Genomic DNA, 18412 nt, shown 5'->3' with positions numbered 1-18412 from the left:
ATGGTACAGTCTCACTCACTGCACAATGCGCGTTCACTGCCGTGCTGAACCATCAAAACGCCGCGACGACTTGCTGTCTGCAACAGCACTGAACAAAAGTTGCTGCTGTGATCAGACCGTTGTGCAGGCCGTAATTTACGTTTTTCATTCCTTTTATGCATGCACTGCAAGAACTGCAAGATGCCGCTGTCAGGTTTCTCATTTTTCTGCAGCAAAGAAATAAAAGGGAGAAGCTGAAAAAAATCTTGCTGTGTTTCCCGTCATATATACATTGGGAAACTTGGCAGATGAAGTTTTCAAAGGTTAGCAATTCTGCAAAGCGCACGCATGCCCATTAACGCCTGACATCTGACACCGGTCGGGTTTGGCCAGAGGTGCAGTCTACAGGAAGCTGGGGTCAAAGTGGCGTGTTGCCTCCGCCGAGGGGCCTTAAAGGTCCAAATGCTCAGCATTGGCTCTACCACCAGGGTCCCCTTTTCCTCTGACATGGCTGAGCGACACACAGCTAAGCGTGAATGCTCGGTTCCATGGTGAAGCACTGCTCACCATCCTCCCCCAGCAGGAATGTCCCTGTGGATGCTTGGGAAGCCATCGTGTCGCAACTGACCATCATCTGCATGTTGCAGATGCCCCTGCGGAGCCCAAATGCAAGCAGTAAACTGCTGGCAGCCTTCACAAAGCCCCCAATATGCACAGACCTGGATCATCTCCTGGAGCTCCTTCTTGACGTTGTCCAAGCCACCAATGTCCATCCAGGTCACGTTGGGCACCTCGACAACCGTCTCCCTCAGGGCACTGGGGCTGCACTTGCCCATGGCCCACTGCATAGACCGAGACACCACATAAGAAAATGATGTACAGCAAGCTATGCTCGCGTGACAAATCAGTTAAGGGGGGAAGAAGGTCTTAGAGAAAAATTTAATATTGAACTTAGCAAAATGACAACTTCAGCTATTATGTATTCTAGTGTGCCGATTTCAAATACAGTATTTACGCACATAATTTGCACTTTTTATTCAGAAATTAGAGCTCCAAGAAGGGGGTGCGCAAATTACACGGGGATTCCGCGAGCACGAGTTAAAAAAACTCCACAAGGGTCATAACGCGCAATATAGGTATAGTGTATGTTGCTGCATATACGTCAGCAACCGGACCCGCACACCACGCTGGCCACCCCCCGAAAAGAAGTTCACTCTAAATGGTTTTATCGCAAGCTCCAATCATTCACCTTTCAAATATAACAAGAATGGTGAAAATCGAGCAGCAGCAGTTTGTAGAGTGGTGCAGAAAATGAAACTGAGAAAAACGCAAAAAAACGGAATGAAAAATTTTGAAGCTGTGTAAGCACATTACAGTGCTTAATTTTCCGAAACAAACAGCTTAGAAGGCCCATAGTGAATAGCCTGAATCACATTTTTGCCGCTGCCGCCACTTAGCAAGCTGCAAAAATGAGGCTGAGGGTGCACTCTTTATTGTGAAGCAGTCTGTTGATCGCCAACAAATCTATGACTGCGTCGGTAGCTCCGCAGGCAATGGTGGGTTGGCGTCTACATGCTCGTTCTCTAGCGTCCACATCTTGCACTAGGTTGCAGAAATTGCTGCCAAACTACGATTTTATCATTGGCGTGCTTCGCAATTCCTCGTGATCAGCGCTGGGCAGAAATGTGTCTACTCTGACCCACTGCTGCCAATTTCGCCCGAGCCCGCGAGTTCGAAGGCGAACGCCGAAGCTGGTAAAGAAGCGCTTATCACGACCGCCGAATTGCACTCCTGTGCCTCGGTATTCCCTGTTACGATCACTGCTTGTGAAGTAAAACCATTCTCCGGCTCTCAGTCATCCACAGCAGCCGTGATGTGTACCGCGCTCAGAACGAACGCCGGAACGGCTGCCAAGGTCGCGTCATCCGCCGGTCTGCTGCTGCTGGTTAAAGTCACTGCCCACAGACTAGAGTCATCCGCTTGCTTTCTGTGGCCTTTTGCACGTTTTTTCCTAAACTTATGCACGCTGCGAACTTCCGATACAGTTTCGCGCCACGGTGGTCTTTATCAAAATGGCATCGCAGGACGAGCACAGAGCATTAAAAAAAAATGGCACAGGCCAATGAGGCGCTTGACTTTCGCCACGTGACGTATCCCCCAAAATACAGTCTCCCCGCCGTTATGCACTGTGTTGGCATCAAGCTTTCTGTTGCAGTGGAAGGGTTCGCAGCCGCTGACCTTGATTATAGCGGTGCCTCATTGCTCTTTACAGCACATTTTTTTTTTTCGTTTTTCCACATTTGTGCACAGTAGCGAACTTCCGACAGTCGTTCGGCGTACCTTACGGCAGCTACTTTTAAAAAATGGCGCCGCCCATGCCCATTGCTACTTGCTAGGGAAATCCGTGCCCCAATGAGGCGTGGCCATTTGTCACGTGATGGCTGAAGGCCACTAGCAGGACGTGAAAATGTGTTCGTTTTTGCTTTGTTATGTTTCCTATGGAGGCACAATGGCGGCTGACGTTTGGCGGAAAAGCAAGCCGAAAGAACTCTTTCAAATCGGACCAAGATGGCCGCGCTGTGACTAGCTGTTTTGAAATCAAGGACGATGCAAAATAAGCTATTCCACGGTGCTTCTTGGGAGCGTTTTTCGGTTTTTTTGCCGAATAAATTGTGATTATTTAATAAAATACAGCTCTTTCATCCCTAAATTCTGGCAGGTAGACGTGAAAGAGAAAAATTCAAAGGCCATGAAATTCAAAAATTGATTTTTTTGCGATTTTTCGTCTCCAAGACCTTGGAGGTTATCTAAACATTAGCAGAACAGCGATGATTAACCCTTGAACCCAGCACAAGTGGTAGAGCTACTCAAGTGCTCTCCTGGAGATTTCGCTGCAAGTCAGTTGCAACCTTCCGCGGATGACTCACCCGGAAGTTGTCCATGGTGACAGCCAGGGAGTTGAGCACCTCGGCGTCGATCTGGTCGTCTTCCAAGTCTATGAGGTCCATCTTCTCGCGGATCTGCTGTAGTGCTGCCTCAGAGCAGAGGGCTGCCAGGTCGGAGCCAACAAAACCGTGCGTCTCAGCAGCAATCTTATCCAGGTCCACATTCTCGGCCAGCTTCATGTTCTTGGTGTGAATGCGCAGGATCTCCAGACGGCCCGTTGCATCCGGAATGCCAATATCCACCTCCCGGTCAAAACGCCCTGCAAAATAAACATGGCACCAGACACCTGCCTTAGTGACAAACGTACGAGTGAAGACAACTTCCACGTTCACACAAAACGTGCAAAGCCTGATGGCGATTCACCATCCTCTCTTTAAATATGCATCAACAGATGGTGCCACATGCTTCGCTGCTAATTTTTGGACAGTAGTTTTCACACCAGATGACACTAGTTGCTCACTAGTTTCAAAAATATATTGCAGGAAAAAACTGTTTGCTCTGCGCTTTTTTTCAATATGACCATGGTGTTGTGGGAGGACTGAAGTTTCAGGAGGGCTGATTTCTGGAGCTGAAGGGAACACGGATATTGAAAGCAGCGAATGTGACTTGATCTGCAAGGCGAGGATTTGAACTCTGAGCCTGCCACTTAAGACAAAGCTTGGGCACCAGCTTGGAAATCCGAAAGCTTGAAAGGAAGCATTTGTCAATGTGATGTATTTAGCTGCTTGCACCAGGCGTATATTGTACGAAAAGGTGATCGTAGAAGAATTTGCTACACCTAGAAAAAATTTTGTCTCGTCGAAAAGACCGCTCATGTGGCTGTGTTGGCCCGACGCAAGAGCACCAGAAATTGCCTGCAGCTCCATTGCAAATGTGCCAGAGGCTTGTCAATGGCACCATTTTGACCACAAAATATAGTCGACGACCGAAAATTCGGACGCCTGATTTTTCGGACATGCTTAATTATTCGGACTTTTTCGCGGCACCGCGACATGGCCCATAGAGGCAATGTATAAGAGCGCCTGAAATTTCAGACGCACCGCAACTGACTGCTCGATTTTTCGGACCTCGTTCGCACTCGCCACCAATACCCAAGCCGCTATATAATGTGTACAGTGGAACCTTATAACTTCAAACTGCAGGAGAGATCGAAAACTTCATCAAATAAAACGAAATTCAAGCTTAAAAGGGGCCTCTTGCGATACTGAAATTCTGCGCGAGTCAGCACATTGCGCCCGCGTGGTTTCGAATTCGTATGGTTCTTGAACGTCTTCCGCTGCACAAGCTTTTTTAAAAGCAGTCAGAGTTTGCGGAACTTGTTTATGCAGAGTCTTTCGTTTCGAATACGGAAAGAGGTAGCAGCGAAGCGCGTGGGAGGCATACGGCTTCACGGAGGCGACGAGTGCGGCAGGAAATGGTGGCGCATTTTAAAGCAAGGTCAGCGTACCCGCGGCAAAACGCACCGCAACCCTGACTTTTCTATCGTAAAGCCAAAAATAACTGGCATTTTGATGAGAGGCAAAACGCCCCTCATTATACGCAAGCAACCGCAGAGTGCATATCGCCGAATACGATGCCGATTTTGGCTCTAGTCGCTAGGCCTAATGACGGAGGCCAACGCCGACGGAGTGCTTGCTTCAGCCGTTTCTCGGTTCTTATCGTTTCGTCATCTTCGCGTACTCGTTCTGAGCCCATCGTACTGCGGGCACAATGCAGCTCCCGCAGCACCGTGTTCGCTTTCCTGTTTAGACTTTGTCCCAACCCGTGCGTTTATCGGCGACATGCCGAGGGCAGCACAGCCAGGCCAAGCGCGTGAAAGCGGCCACCGCCCGTCGTCTGTGCATGTGCTGCGCGGCAAAATTTAGTCATTAGGAGCTTTAGAATTTGTGCAACACAACTGACCTCTTCTTCCAGCATAAAAGCAATAAGTTCGTAATTTTTTCGCTGAAATTTGATTTTCCGGACTGCCTGATTTTTCGGTCGTTTTCGCGGTCCCTAGAGGGTCCGAAAAATCGGTCGTCGACTGTACCGCTGAATCGTGGCATAGCAGCAGGCATACCGCTAACGTTTACTGTACTAAGCCCAGGAAAAAACAGCGAAAGCTTTCAGGAGTGTGACAAGAGCCATTTCATACTGCACACACCTGATTGGTTGAAGATTTTTCACAAACATTAATTTTAGATTTGCAATTGCCCTAAGAGCCGCATAAAACAAACTTCCGGCCTGCAACCTTTACAGCAGGAGTTATTGCGAATTATTACCAGCAACCCAGGTTGTGTTGTACCCTTCCAGACGAAACAGTTAAGGTTGGACACTGCTCCTTGTTGCCAAAGAAGATTTTCTATCTTTTCATGTTTGCGATCCGAGGTCTTTCTGCAACTATGCATGAATCTTTTTGGAAAGCGCTGCCTCATTAATGCGTTACAGCATTTCAAAGTCTTGTATCTACAATGCACATGGCCTTTTAAATCAAGTCAAATCACTCCGAAATTTGGTCCTCCACACAAAAATATACGCTCAGCCGGCAGCATTTCGGTTTCATTCCATATTCAGTTGGCAACCATTAACCAGCCCTCAAAGAGATAAAAAAGGAACGAAATTTTGCGAAATGTGTGCTGCTGTTGGTCTCCAAATCATATGACCAAAAAGGCGACTTTTGTTTGGCTGGTAACGTCGACCACATGCAGTTCGACGCCAATTTGAGTTCGTCGCACCATTCCGCAATCATGGTGCCCTACGCCTAAAGGGGAGCTAAAGTTATAGAGCGCAAAATGTGCAAGTACGTAACTTTTTTTTTTTAAATCCCGATAACGAGTTGGGGGTGAACAAATTATATGAGTAAATACGGTATATCATGGAAAGTATGTCTTGTTTAGTGGAAGCTTGGTTAATAAACTTAAGAACTTGTGGAGAAGGTTTTTATTTATAAATGATGATAAGGCTTAAAATGAGCATTCTATGACGATTTGGACTAAAGTTACAGCTGGTCAAACTTGGCAGAGAAGAAGCTCCTTTTGGCAACCAAGACAAAAGATTTATTTTGAAGCTTAAGGAGGGACGCGGCTTTCAACTCGCGGAAAATGGTCAAAAAAGCGATTTTTTGAAATATTTATTTTCTGCTTTTACAAGTCATACTTTGTGTGATTACAAATTTTCATCGTCGAAAACCATCAAGAAGTGCGCCAAATCATTGTTTTGATGATCAAGGGTGGCGGAAAATTTCTTCCAAGTAGCGAAAAAACGCCGCTTTTCAAGCCCCGATCTCTCGGCAACCGCCCAACGTAGCGCGGCCATCTTGGTCTCTATGGAAAGCGCGCTCCTCCGACTTCAAATTTCCCGCTTCAGCGGTCTCCTCAGAGCAGAAACAAACGCATAAAAAGCAAAAGTTTCACGGTCGCGCGGTGATTTCCGATTGGCTCCGCACGTCACGTGACAGCAGCGCGCTGCGCAATTGGTCTCCTTAGCGGGTGCGTCGTCTGCTACGCGTGCCTCTCGACTCTGCGGCTCCGCTGCTCGTCGTGTACGATGGGGTTTAGTCATTTGAGCAGAGAACCTCAGCTCGCCGTGACTGTCTCTTGCGCAGAGCTTAGTTTCGAATACGGATTACGCGGCCGCCATGTTCGTCAGTACGCGCGGAGCATAGTTTCGGAAGCGGCTTTCACTGGCGGTCATGGGTCGGCGACCCCTGAAGTACAAGACGGCGCGTGCCTAAGGCACCCGTAAGCAAAAATCGCCGATGGTGAAGAAGAAGTCGTCTGCTTCAATTACTTCTGATGTGCAGCGCACTGACGAAGTTACGGGCTCGCAGGCGAGTACTTCGTGCGCGGCTACGACTGTTGGTGGCGCCGCTCCAGAGCCGCTGCAGAGCACTTCACATGCGGACGAAACATCGTGTGCGAGCACGGGGGACTGTTCTGAACTTTCTACTTCGCGCTCTGCATCGCCGGAAGCATCAAGCGATGAAGGCACCGCGCGTGTCGCGGGTTCTCTTGGCACTTCACGCGGCGACGCCACGCCGTCCACGAGCACCGGGCGCACCATTCAGGCGCACCTGGAGCCGCGTTTTGTGTCGGAAACATCAAGTGATGAAGGCACCGCGCATGTCGCGGGTCCTCTTGGCACTTCACGCGACGACACCACGCCGTCCACGAGCACCGGGTGCACCATTCAGGCGCACCCGGAACCGCGTTTTGTGTCGGAAACATCAAGTGATGAAGGCACCGCGCATGTCGCGGGTCCTCTTGCCACTTCAAGCGACGACGCCACGCCGTCCACGAGCACCAGGCGCACCATTCAGGTGCACCTGGAGCCGCGTTTTGTGTCGGAAACATCAAGTGATGAAGGCACCGCGCATGTCGTCGGTCCTCTTGGCATAAAAACGCATCTTTGGCTGCAACAGAGACAGCTCTCAATGAAGCGGTTTGCAAGTTCAATGCAGGGACCCGCCGTGCTTACACAGAGTACTGTTCGACACTTGGGCTGCAAACTGGCCAACATGCTCTTCGCAGAGCAGCAGAAAAGGACGCCTTGCGAAAAAGAAAGGAAGCGAAAGCACTTCAATCTCGAGGCAAGGCATCCAAGAAGCCCCGTGTTAAAAAGGACACAGAAGACTACAACCCCGGTGCCTTTTGATGAGTGAAATACAAGGTGCAACTTCGGAAGCCATTTTCTCACAACTTTTTTTTTGTCATTTGCTCTGATTGTTCCGCTGATTTCTTCGCGACCGCTGGGGCTATTTTGATACGGTTTTTTTCGCTGCATTCCTTGAGAAATGTTTCAGGTCGTGACATTCTTGGTTTTCCGGCATCCCGTTTGCTGACTTACTGATTCGACTAGTTGTTCACTGTTTAGGTGCCCATTGTAACGTCTGCTCATAAAATATTAAAACTAAAACCTTTTACATTGTAAATAAAAAAATCTAAGAATGTCACGACCTCATTCATTCATTTTGGAATGCAACACACTTTGAAGAAGTCTTCTATCTTATTTTGTAAGTCGCTCAAGCCTGGTACAAGATGAAAAAGGAGGAAAATTTCTTTAATAAAAAAGTTGTTGAGATATCAGTTTGAACTTTTTATGGTGATATCACAGAAACATTACCAGTAACCCTGCCAATTTTTATCAGAATCCATGAAGAAATAGGAAAGTTAATCCCGAATGCCACGTCCCCTCTTTCGGCCCGAAAAATCTCGAAAAAATCAGTTTTTAGAAAATGTCATTTTCGAAATCAGCAGCCATTTATCTACCTCTCTGTTAAATTTCTCGCCTCTAAGGTCAGTATTTTACTCACAATACCAATTTATATAATCCATGTCGCCCGAATTTGAGCTGAAATCGGCGCCGAAACAGCAGTATTTCGCAAAGCGTAGCTCCCGTTTCATGCGCGGCACCGCAGCCATCTTGGTCTCATTTGAAAAAGCCGCCTTTCGCCTTCAATTTCCCGCCACTACGGCTTCCGTTCGCCCATTGGTTGCCGAGAAAATAGCAAAAAAGAAAAGGTAGTATTCAAAATCCTATTGGCTGCCGCGGATCACGTGACAGCAGGTCGTCATCCGATTGGTGGAGCTGGCTGGCAGCGTCTGCTTGATGCGCCCGAGCGGGGACGCGACTCTTTGTGCCGGACCGTGCAGTGCAAGGAACGCGCAGCGATGCCTGGTTCAGCGCGCAAGGTGCACTCAAGGCATAAATTCGGCAAGAAAAGGAAGAAGTCGCTGGTCGATAACCTCAAGAGACGCCCTGCTGTGCGCCCCGACAATGATGAAACTCCTGCGCTGAACGATCGTGTCGGCGAGGCCGCGCAGGTAGGCCTAACGCGCTCCGCAGCACGGGAAGCTGTAAGCGGCAGCGCCCGCATCCGCCGTGATACAGTGATGCTGGAGCCCTCAGATGTGCTCCAAAATAAGACGAAGACTGAACAAAAACTGCGAGAACTCGCCTCAACTCCAGCAACGGAGCGGAAGTCTCGTTGTTTACGTGACGGCAGCGCGTCGGACTGTCTGCTCGACGAGGCAAGCTTCACGATCGTTTGTTTGGAATCGCTCAACAGTTTGTTGAAACTTGTGAAGTGTAAAACGTGTGGCGGCAATGACTTGAGCTTCGTAAAAGATGAGCGAGAATACGGCCTTGCCGTTAAACTTTCTCTTCAATGTGCGAGCTGTGGAGACGCATCGTCTACATGGAGTTCGCCGCGGGTACGTGGCGATCAGAAGATCAACCCTTTTGTGGTGAATGTGCTCGCTGCTCGTGCAATGCAGAGCACTGGCAACCAGCAGACAGCTCTAAATGACATTTTTTCATCGCTGAACGTTTCGCACCGCGGTCTCCACAATAAAACGTGGCAAGACTATGTGAAAAAAAAGTTGACACCTGCAGCAGCTCGTGCAGCCGAAGAAGTTGCACAAGAGTGTGCGCGGTCGGTTCGAGAACTTTATACAGTTGAACCTCTATGTAACGAACCTCTATGTAACGAATTCCTGGATTTTACGAAATTTTTCAATTCCCCAGCACATCCCCCATTGAAGCCCATGTATAGGCGACCTCCATGTAACGAACTCGTTGCGGCAGTTGACCTTGATGTAACGAATCCGTGGCTCTGATCATCGAGCTGTATCTTGTTATGTTTTGCCCGAAATTTGACCGGGCAGTGCGCAACTTTAATGAATATTGTTTAAGTTTTTATATTAAAAGGTAAAGTAGACCGCGAGCAGAACGCTTGCAATCGCAGCAAACAAGCAGACCTCAGTGATGATGATGATGTTGAGCGCCGCTATCGCCGCTCCGTGGCAAGCGTAGCAACTTTTAAGCTTTCATTTTGTAGCTTGACACTAGGTGGCACTACTATGACAAATTTTTCGTGGTGTTGCGGCGCAGTTATGGTAAGCCTTCTTCGTCAGCGTGTTGACGTGTGTGTGTTGGTGTGTGTTTACGGTGTCGGTTCGTTACGATGAGTTCTGCTGTGAGGAAACGCAAAGTTTTGTTGCTTGAAGATAAGCTCTCGATTTTGAATGCGGTTACCGCCGGCGAAAAAAAGAAGGATGTCGCTGCCCGCTTCAATATACCAGCCAGCTCCCTGTCAACCATTCTTGCTGCAGAACAAAGCATCCGCAGTGCGATGGAGTCGGGCACAAGCGCCCAGAAGAAAAGACTGAAGACGTCGACGTATGCTGATGTGGACAACGCCGTGTTTGCATGGTTTTTGGACAGACGAGCACAAAACGTGCCCATAAGTGGCGCGATTTTGCAGCAGAAAGCCATAGATTTTGCTTGTATCCTGGGCCACGACGACTTCAAAGCGAGTAACAGCTGGCTACAAGGATTTAAAAGCCGGCACGGTGTCGTCGGAAAAGTGGTATCTGGCGAGTCTGCCTCCGCAGACAGCGATGCTGCTGCCTCGTGGGTGGCCAAGAAGCTTCCCGGCATTTTCAGCCACTATGAAGCTGCCGACATTTATAATGCTGATGAGACGGCCCTGTTTTTTTAAATGTTACCGAGCCGCACGTTCTCACTGAAAGGAGAAGACTGCCGCGGTGGAAAGCAAATTAAACTCCGCGTGACGGTTTTGCTTTGCGCCAACACTGATGCCAGCGACAAGCGAATCCTGTTTGTTATTTTCCGCAATGCCCGATCCGGATGTTTTAAAGGAACAGGGCGGATGCCAGTAAAATATGTGGCAAACTCCAAAGCTTGGATGTCGCGGGCAATTTTTTACGACTGGCTGAAGGAGCTCAACCAAGATGTCAAGCGACAAGTTCGCAGCATTTGTTTGCTGCTTGACAACTGCTCCGCGCACCATGTGGAAGGCCTACAGCTTTCTAAGGTCGAGCTGCAGCATTTGCCACCTAACTGCACTTCTCTGGTACAGCCCTTAGACAAATGGGTTATTAACAGCTTTAAATGCTGTTACCGGCGTCGATTGATACAGAAGATGCTCCTGGACATCCGCCTTGAATGGCCAACAAAAGTGGATATCTACCAAGCAATCGAAATGCTTGCTGCGTCGTGGCAAGAGGTCGGATCACAAGTGATCACCAATTGCTTCGCCAAGGCTCAGGTAAATAAGGCCATTCAAGCTACAGTCACTGAAGACGAACCTTCAAGCCCACCCGAGGTCACAGAAGCGTGGGATGAACTACGCATGAACGGTGGGGTGCCCGACGGTGTCGAGCTGTGCAACTTTTTGTTCGTGGACAACGGCGCCGTGGCTACGGAAGAGATGACTGATGCGGCACTTGTCGAAACCGTTAAAGATAGCCTTGAAGGTGACGGTTCGTCAGAGCCTGATACGTTTTGTGCTGTTCCCACCGCGAGGGAACTGATGGACGCGGTGGACGTTCTGCGCCATTTCGTTGGCTCGCAGGACGATGAAGCAGCCATGGATGCCTTAGTTTCCTTGGAGCGCCGAGTAGTGGCTTCGATCGGGCAAAAACAGCAAGCGAAAATTACGCAGTTTTTCTCTATTAAATAAATTCTTTGAATGGCGAGTTCACTTGAATTGATATCTGTCGAATTTTTATTTCGTTTTGGCATAATCCTTACCAGTCTTAACCCAAAACTGCATGTAACGAAAACCTGGATATAACGAAAAATTGCGAACTTTTTTCAATTTCGTTATATCCAGGTTTGACTGTAATGAATTGGACCTTGGAAACCCCGGCAATATTGCAGTATCATACGACGGCACTTGGAGGACACGCGGCCACACATCCCACATTGGTGTGGGAACCGTCATCGAACTGTTTACCGGGCTGGTGCTGGACTATGTTGTATTGTGCAACTTCTGTGCCGGCTGCGAGCGAGGCCCAAAAGGTGACCCATCATACCAGTCCTGGAGGGCTGGGCACCTATGCCAAAAAAACTCAGAAAAAAAGGCTGGAGAGATGGAAGTTGAGGCAGCCCTTATTCTTTTTGAAAGGTCGTTGAAGAAGTGTGGCCTTCGCTATACCACAATGCTTTCGGACGGTGATAGTCGGGCTTTTCTAGCTGTGCAAGAGGCAGATGTGTATGGATACATCAAAGTAAAAAAAGAAGACTGCATAAACCACGTGCAGAAACGTATGGGAACAGCATTGCGGACTTTGTTGTCCAAACACAAAGGTGCCGAAAACCTTGGAGGAAAAGGCAAACTGACAGGCAGCCTCATAACAAAGTTGAGCTCCTATTATGCCTGGGCTTTAAAATCCCATAATGGGGATGTAGAGGCTACGCAGAAGGCTGTGATGGCCACCTACCACCACATTACCTCTACTGATGAGGCATCAAACCATAGCTTCTGCCCATCGGGACTGGACTCTTGGTGCCAGCAAAATGCGGCAGCAGCCCGAGGCGAATCTGCTCCAAAGCATCGGTACAACATTCCACCCCATGTTGCTAAAGCATTGCTCCCAGTCTATGAGCGACTGTCGGATAGGAAGCTCTTAGAGCGGTGCCATAGGGGTAAAACCCAAAACAGTAATGAAAGCCTACACTCTTTGATATGGGCCTTGGCACCCAAAGAGCGCCACGCATCATTGTTTACTGTTGAGGCTGCCGTGGCTGAGGCAGTAATGCGGTTCAACGCAGGCAGCAAAAGAACTTCTGCAGCAATATTACAGGAACTGGGCCTCAATACGAATGCTATGAGCGCAAAAAGAATGCGAGAGAAGGATGAGCGCCGAGAGCAAAATTGCGCTCGAAAGCATTCCATTGCGGAAAATATTCAAGGAGTGCTCAAGAAGCGGCACCTGGATACTACTGGCAATCAAAAGGACTACATTCCTGGTGGCTACTAGCCATTTCCTATTGTAAACATATTACTGCACTTGTAAATATTTATTAAACTGTCCCCTGCTTGTTTTTGGGGCTTTTCTCAAAATGCATATGGTTGACTGCTAGCAGTCTTGAGGCCTTGATATCTCAGCAACCAAGTCACATAGAGCTGAAATTTCAGTTGCAATGGAAAGCCTAATGAATGCTGTGTGAAATGTTGGGAGCAGATTTTTTCATTTTGCCTTAAAAAAATAATTATTTTCGTTAATTTACCATTACTTGGTACACACATTTTTTATACTGAAATTCAGAAGGTTGTAAAATGAGTAATAATTGACATATCAAAAATCTGCTCTCAACATTTCATAATTCACTATTCTGGCTATCTAACCATGCCTTAAAATTAATTTTAGATGAAATCATTATTTTGCTATTTGGGCCTCAAACAATGGGCATTAATTGTTAATTATCATGAAAACTAATTGGCCTACACTTAAAATAAATGCATATTTGAAATCAGCATAAAAATTTGAATAAGTCTATGAATTTTTATTAAGATTGGTCAAAAAACAACAAAAACAGCTTTAAGACCAGTGTCCCCCCTTAATGAGGCGGCAGCTTAAAGTTGGTACTAATATAACCTGTGCATTTATCTTTCTAGCATAGAAATGGCTGATACAGAACTGGAGATGTCGCTCCTCCAAAGTTCTGAATGTGTCAATAATGCAGCTTTGAGATATCGGGGAAAAACACTTGGCATATTTTTGTGGCACTAAGGCTAACAGAAATCACTGAGTTCTGGCTGGTTTCTGGTGTGGAAGCACCATTTCCCACTGACATAATCGCGCTTGCAACAAGAAAATTACAGATAGCGCGGTCTGGAAACTGGCTCTACAAAAATGGCTATCAACTTTCTAATTTGTATTAACTTTTTATGTATTCTGGTAACCTTGCATTAACTTTTACTTTCTATCAACAATTGTAAATACAAAGTTCGTAGAACGTTACTCGTTTGTATGTACTCCTGTCAGTAGAAAGTTGCTAGAAAAACTTGGTGCAGTTTGATGCACCGAGAGGAATAAATGAACAAACTGCATGGTATTTAAGGTGATTAAAACTATCTTGTTCACATAACTGTAACATCTTATCTGAGAAAATGATGAAATCTGTTGCAGCTAGTTAACAATTTCACTGTATCGGAAAGCGTCCAACATAATACGTAGCAAATGCATTTGGAATCAAATCAAGGTATGGAAAAATGTTTCAAAACAGAAGATAATCTATTTTAATAAAGTTTTCTTACCGCTTTCTATGTACTATTATCGACAGAAATATACTAGAAACCAAGAGAGTTTTTATCGTGGATAAATGCCTAAATTAAGGGGAGATGCTACTCGGAAAAACTTTCTTTAATATTTGTAACAGCGTAATGAAATTTTCACCATTTAAAGAGTGAGTTCCTCTTATCAAATCTGCTTTTAGTTTTTTGATAGCTCATTTGGTTGGCTTTCTGCATGATGGAGTAGTGAAAACAATGCACGTTTGTGCACACTTGAGTCATGACAGTGAGCACAAGGGAACACTACAAAATAGCTCAAATTGCTCCCTAAGAATATCAGAATACAATAAAGCATAGAGAAACAGTAACATTTGTCTTTTATTTTAGAAAAATGTTTTGAAACAGTTTTACCATGCTGACAGACATTTTTTTTAAATTATCGTACTGAATATGTTTGAAGAAGGCTCTAAAAGTGGTTTCTTTGTATTTAAAACAAATTAAAGCATAAGCACGCCAAATTTCATTGTGATTGGGCTACATAAAGTGCCCAAATTTTAGTGCAAAAACTAAAAATGTCACAAAACGAAGAACAGAGAAAAACTCATTTGAAAAATGTGATGTTCCAAAATTCTCGGCATGCTTCCGCTCTTTAGAGAGTTGTGCGTGCGAGTGGTTTGGGAAAGGGAGGTAGGTGAAGGCAAGTGTGTCAATGCGTGTTTGTGCATACGTTTTGCGCTTTATGGGTAGTCTGTACCTTTCTTTAGTTGGGCGCGTAGTCAAGGGCAGGTGTTTTCTGGCATGCAACAAGGGTCGTCGAGAGCACCTGCACATTTTGTTAATTTGCAACAACACTTTCGGTGCTCTCCGCTTTTTTTTTTTTCTGGAAAAGAGGCGGAGGGGTCGAGACAATTGGAATACGAAGTACAGTCGCCAACCGATTTTTCGGACTCTAAGGGACCCGAAAAATGGTCCGAATAATCTAATACCCCTGCCACACGGCAAATTTAATGTCATTTCCATCGAATGACATTCGTTCAAAACGACACTAGTTTGCTGCCACACGAGAAAATATAATGACATTCGATGAAAACGACATTAGGTATCGAATGAGTTTGGGGGACTCATTCGCCAGCAAACTCCGAACTAATGTGTTCCCTCGACACCAGAGACTTGGTGAGAATATGCACCGAACATAAATTTCAAACGCGACACAAGCATTATAATATTTCAACGCCCGTATAATTCTGTGGTCGTTCATTTATTTATATAATAATACCGAATAGCACCAGAAAAAATAAAACTGTCACTCTCGCTACCAGCCAACCGGAATGGACGAGCAGGCATGTTTTTTGGCTTTTTTGTGTAGCGTGGCCCAAAGCCAGCCGTAGCCAGCCCATGAGCCAGCGGCAGGCACGTGCGTTGTGTTGCCGGAGTCCGGAGTGCTGGCTGTGTCAATTGCTGCGGTAGTTGTGCGCTCGGAGTTGTTTGTTATTTATTCTTGCTGGATCCGCGATGGCCGAGGGCGGAGCAAAAAACAGAGCGCATTCCGCTGCCGCGAATCTATTGCACAAAGCGACGTAGTGACGTCCGCCATTTGTCTGCCGCCGCTGGCTAACTTTGGCTTGGCTTGGACTCCTGGTGGATAGCAGTGATCAACGCGTTATTGAAACTAGGATTAAAATTTTGAAATCGGTTTCCATTCGCAAAACAATACTTTTCGAAACATATTGAAAATAGATTGAAATGTTTTTATGCTGCACTTTTTCTCCATCGCAATCGCCATCATTTGCAAATGGCATTACTTTTGGCCGTGTAGCAGCACGCAGAATAAATGACATTAAAGTCGAACAAATGTCATTCGATGGGAATGACATTAGATTTGCCGTGTGGCAGGGGTATAACAGTCTGAAAAATCTGTGAAGTACAAAAAATCACTTTATTGAGATGAAATTGGTTTAAAAATGTCACTGATTTTACCTTGCGGAAAATTTCTCTTGCTGGCGACGATTTGCGCCAAGGTTGTGCTTTCACTGTACACGCTAGACAGCAAGGTCACCGGATTTAGTTGGAATACTTCCCACGCTTCTTTGGAGGACCCGGCGGGGCCATGTTGTCCACAACCCGAGTGTGCACCACACCGCTCGTTAAACACACGCAAAGATAAGGCACTTTTCTTTCAAAGCAGCGGAACCGCCGGACGCAATCACAAAACGGCGAACAGATGTAACTTCGTGAAGACTGAGCGCCACTCGGTCAACGCGGTCAGAGAAACCCAAGTGACGAAACGGCGAATGGCGAACGTATGAGACCCGCCGCGGTGGCTCAGTGGTTAGGGCGCTCGGCTACTGATCTGGAAAACCCGGGTTGGAACCCAACAGCGGTGGCCGCGTTTCGATGGAGGCGAAACGCAGAGGCGCCCGCGTGCTGTGCGATGTCAGTGCACGTTAAAGATCCCCACGTGGTCGAAACTATTCCGGAGCCCTCCATTACGGCACCTCTTTCTTCCTTCCCGCTGAGATGTGAGATAGCTCCGACACAATTTCCTTCCCCCCCAACAACCAATTTTCAACGTATGGGACAAGCGATAACTGCCGCGACAACGTCGGCGACAAAAGAAAGTAGGCGGCGGTGACAATCCAACTGCCACCTCGAAGAGATTGCAGAGACCTCTACTGGCAACAATGAGGTACCGAATGTGTGTCAAGCCAAGCCAACTGCAGCATAAATCCACCTCAACCCAAGATGGCGCCTTTTGTGCCGGCGAAAAAGCCGATAAGATGACCGATTTTGGCCCGCAGGCGACTGAAATTAGTCCAAAAAATCGAACTTTCGGATATTGGAAGTCCGAAATATCCGTCGCGGATATGTATGCGCTTCTATGGGGCGACTAACGGTGCCTCATCGAGGTCCGAGATATCCTACAAGTCCGAATTACCCGTCGGCTACTGTAACTAGTAATGTGACACCTCACGTTACCAAAAATGTTAACGTACGTATGTTACCTGTTACAGTTTCGAAATGGTAACGAGTATGTTACTAAGTTACCGAAAAAAGTAACGCGTTACCGGTAACACCGTTGTCCGTAACGGGTTACTGCAGCAAGATGAGATATGGCTCCACAAACTGCAGTGATTTTGCGTGATTTAAAACTTTTCTCGCCCTGCGCACTGACAAATTAAATTCTTTCCGGCAATTTTAGTGCATTTTCAGCAAAACCATTTTGACACAACGTAGATTAGGCGTTGCAGATACCGAAACGCATGGTTTCCAAAAATCGACGTGCACGGATTCACGTCCTTGGAACGCTACAGCGCACAAATTAGGCAGTGTTTCTCAACGAAAATTCGTAAGTAGTTGTGGAGAGACCTTGGGATCACTATCTAGTTTTTTATCAGTTTTCAGAAGACTCTCACACTCCTACCTGCATTTTTCTGGCTGGGAATATTTGGCTTACGCGAGAACATAAAGTTACACTTCCCTCTGATCAGCACCATCCACAAAAAAAAAACGAGCACAAGGAACTGTGCAGGTAAAATGCTCCCTCACCGAAGCGGCGCAGGGCTGCGTCGATGCTGTTGGGTCGGTTCGTTGCAGCCATCACGATGACATGGGCACGCTGCTTCAGCCCATCCATGAGGGTCAGCAGCTGGGAAACGATGCGGCGCTCCACCTCGCCATGAGTCTTCTCCCTCTTGGGTGCAATGGCGTCCAGTTCGTCAATGAAGATGATGGAGGGCGCGTTCTTCTCCGCCTCCTCGAATGCCTTCCGCAGGTTGCTCTCAGACTCACCAGCAAGCTTGCTCATGATCTCGGGTCCTGAGAGAACATACATAGGGTGCTGAATGAAAGCTATTCAGCGAAGTCCTCTCAACCTGGATCCCATCTCAATAAGCAACACTGCATTTAACATCACCTTTCCTTTGACACTTTGGTTCTGAACAACAAGCAGCCCAAATAGCAACAAATAGCTGCTATGATGTCAGAAGACAGTTCAACAGTCCACCAGGTTTGACATTTTATTGAGATAAAAAAATTCACCAGTCAAATCAACTGATGTCCAGCATCAGTCTCCGAATATAATAACGGCGACAACTACACAGCTTGAGTAACAGTACCTCTTGCTGGGTTAGTTGGTGGAACATTGTGTAACAAAAGTAAAAACAGCACTAAATTTTACACAAACTACACAGAAAAACGGACAGGACGGGCGCTGACTCCAACTATGTTTATTGAAAGCCACATGTTGCATATATATAGCCCGAAGAAGGCGAACACATGCGCATTTCTTACATGGTAACAAAAAACAAACACACACACACACACTCAGACAAAAACTACTCATTATCTCGTATTTTTTAGCAATCTATGCTCACTTTCTTGTAGGGAGATAGAAGTGGTGCTGACGTACATGCCACCTCTTTGATAAAAAAGGCTTCTGCCAGTTTGGGAGCTAGTCTATCTTTA

The 18412-nt window shown here is 46.8% G+C and overlaps 1 protein-coding gene across 1 annotated transcript in view; it reads right to left on the bottom strand.

Moving 5' to 3' along the window:
• The window catches only part of TER94 (Transitional endoplasmic reticulum ATPase TER94), a 36618-nt gene that overhangs the window by 7807 nt on the left and 10399 nt on the right, over window positions 1-18412 (bottom strand). The window contains exons 7-9 of the mRNA XM_077644597.1: window positions 17495-17764; window positions 2907-3184; window positions 699-821 (exon numbers count right to left, since the gene is read on the bottom strand). Coding sequence (XP_077500723.1) covers window positions 699-821; window positions 2907-3184; window positions 17495-17764 — 671 coding nt within the window. The remainder of the gene's footprint in view (window positions 1-698; window positions 822-2906; window positions 3185-17494; window positions 17765-18412) is intronic.

The sequence above is a fragment of the Amblyomma americanum genome, chromosome 11 (genome assembly GCF_052857255.1).
Source record: "Amblyomma americanum isolate KBUSLIRL-KWMA chromosome 11, ASM5285725v1, whole genome shotgun sequence".
NCBI classification, from domain to species: domain Eukaryota; kingdom Metazoa; phylum Arthropoda; class Arachnida; order Ixodida; family Ixodidae; genus Amblyomma; species Amblyomma americanum.
The sequence above is the reverse complement of the archived record's forward strand: the minus strand, read 5'-3'. Positions and strand labels throughout refer to the sequence as shown.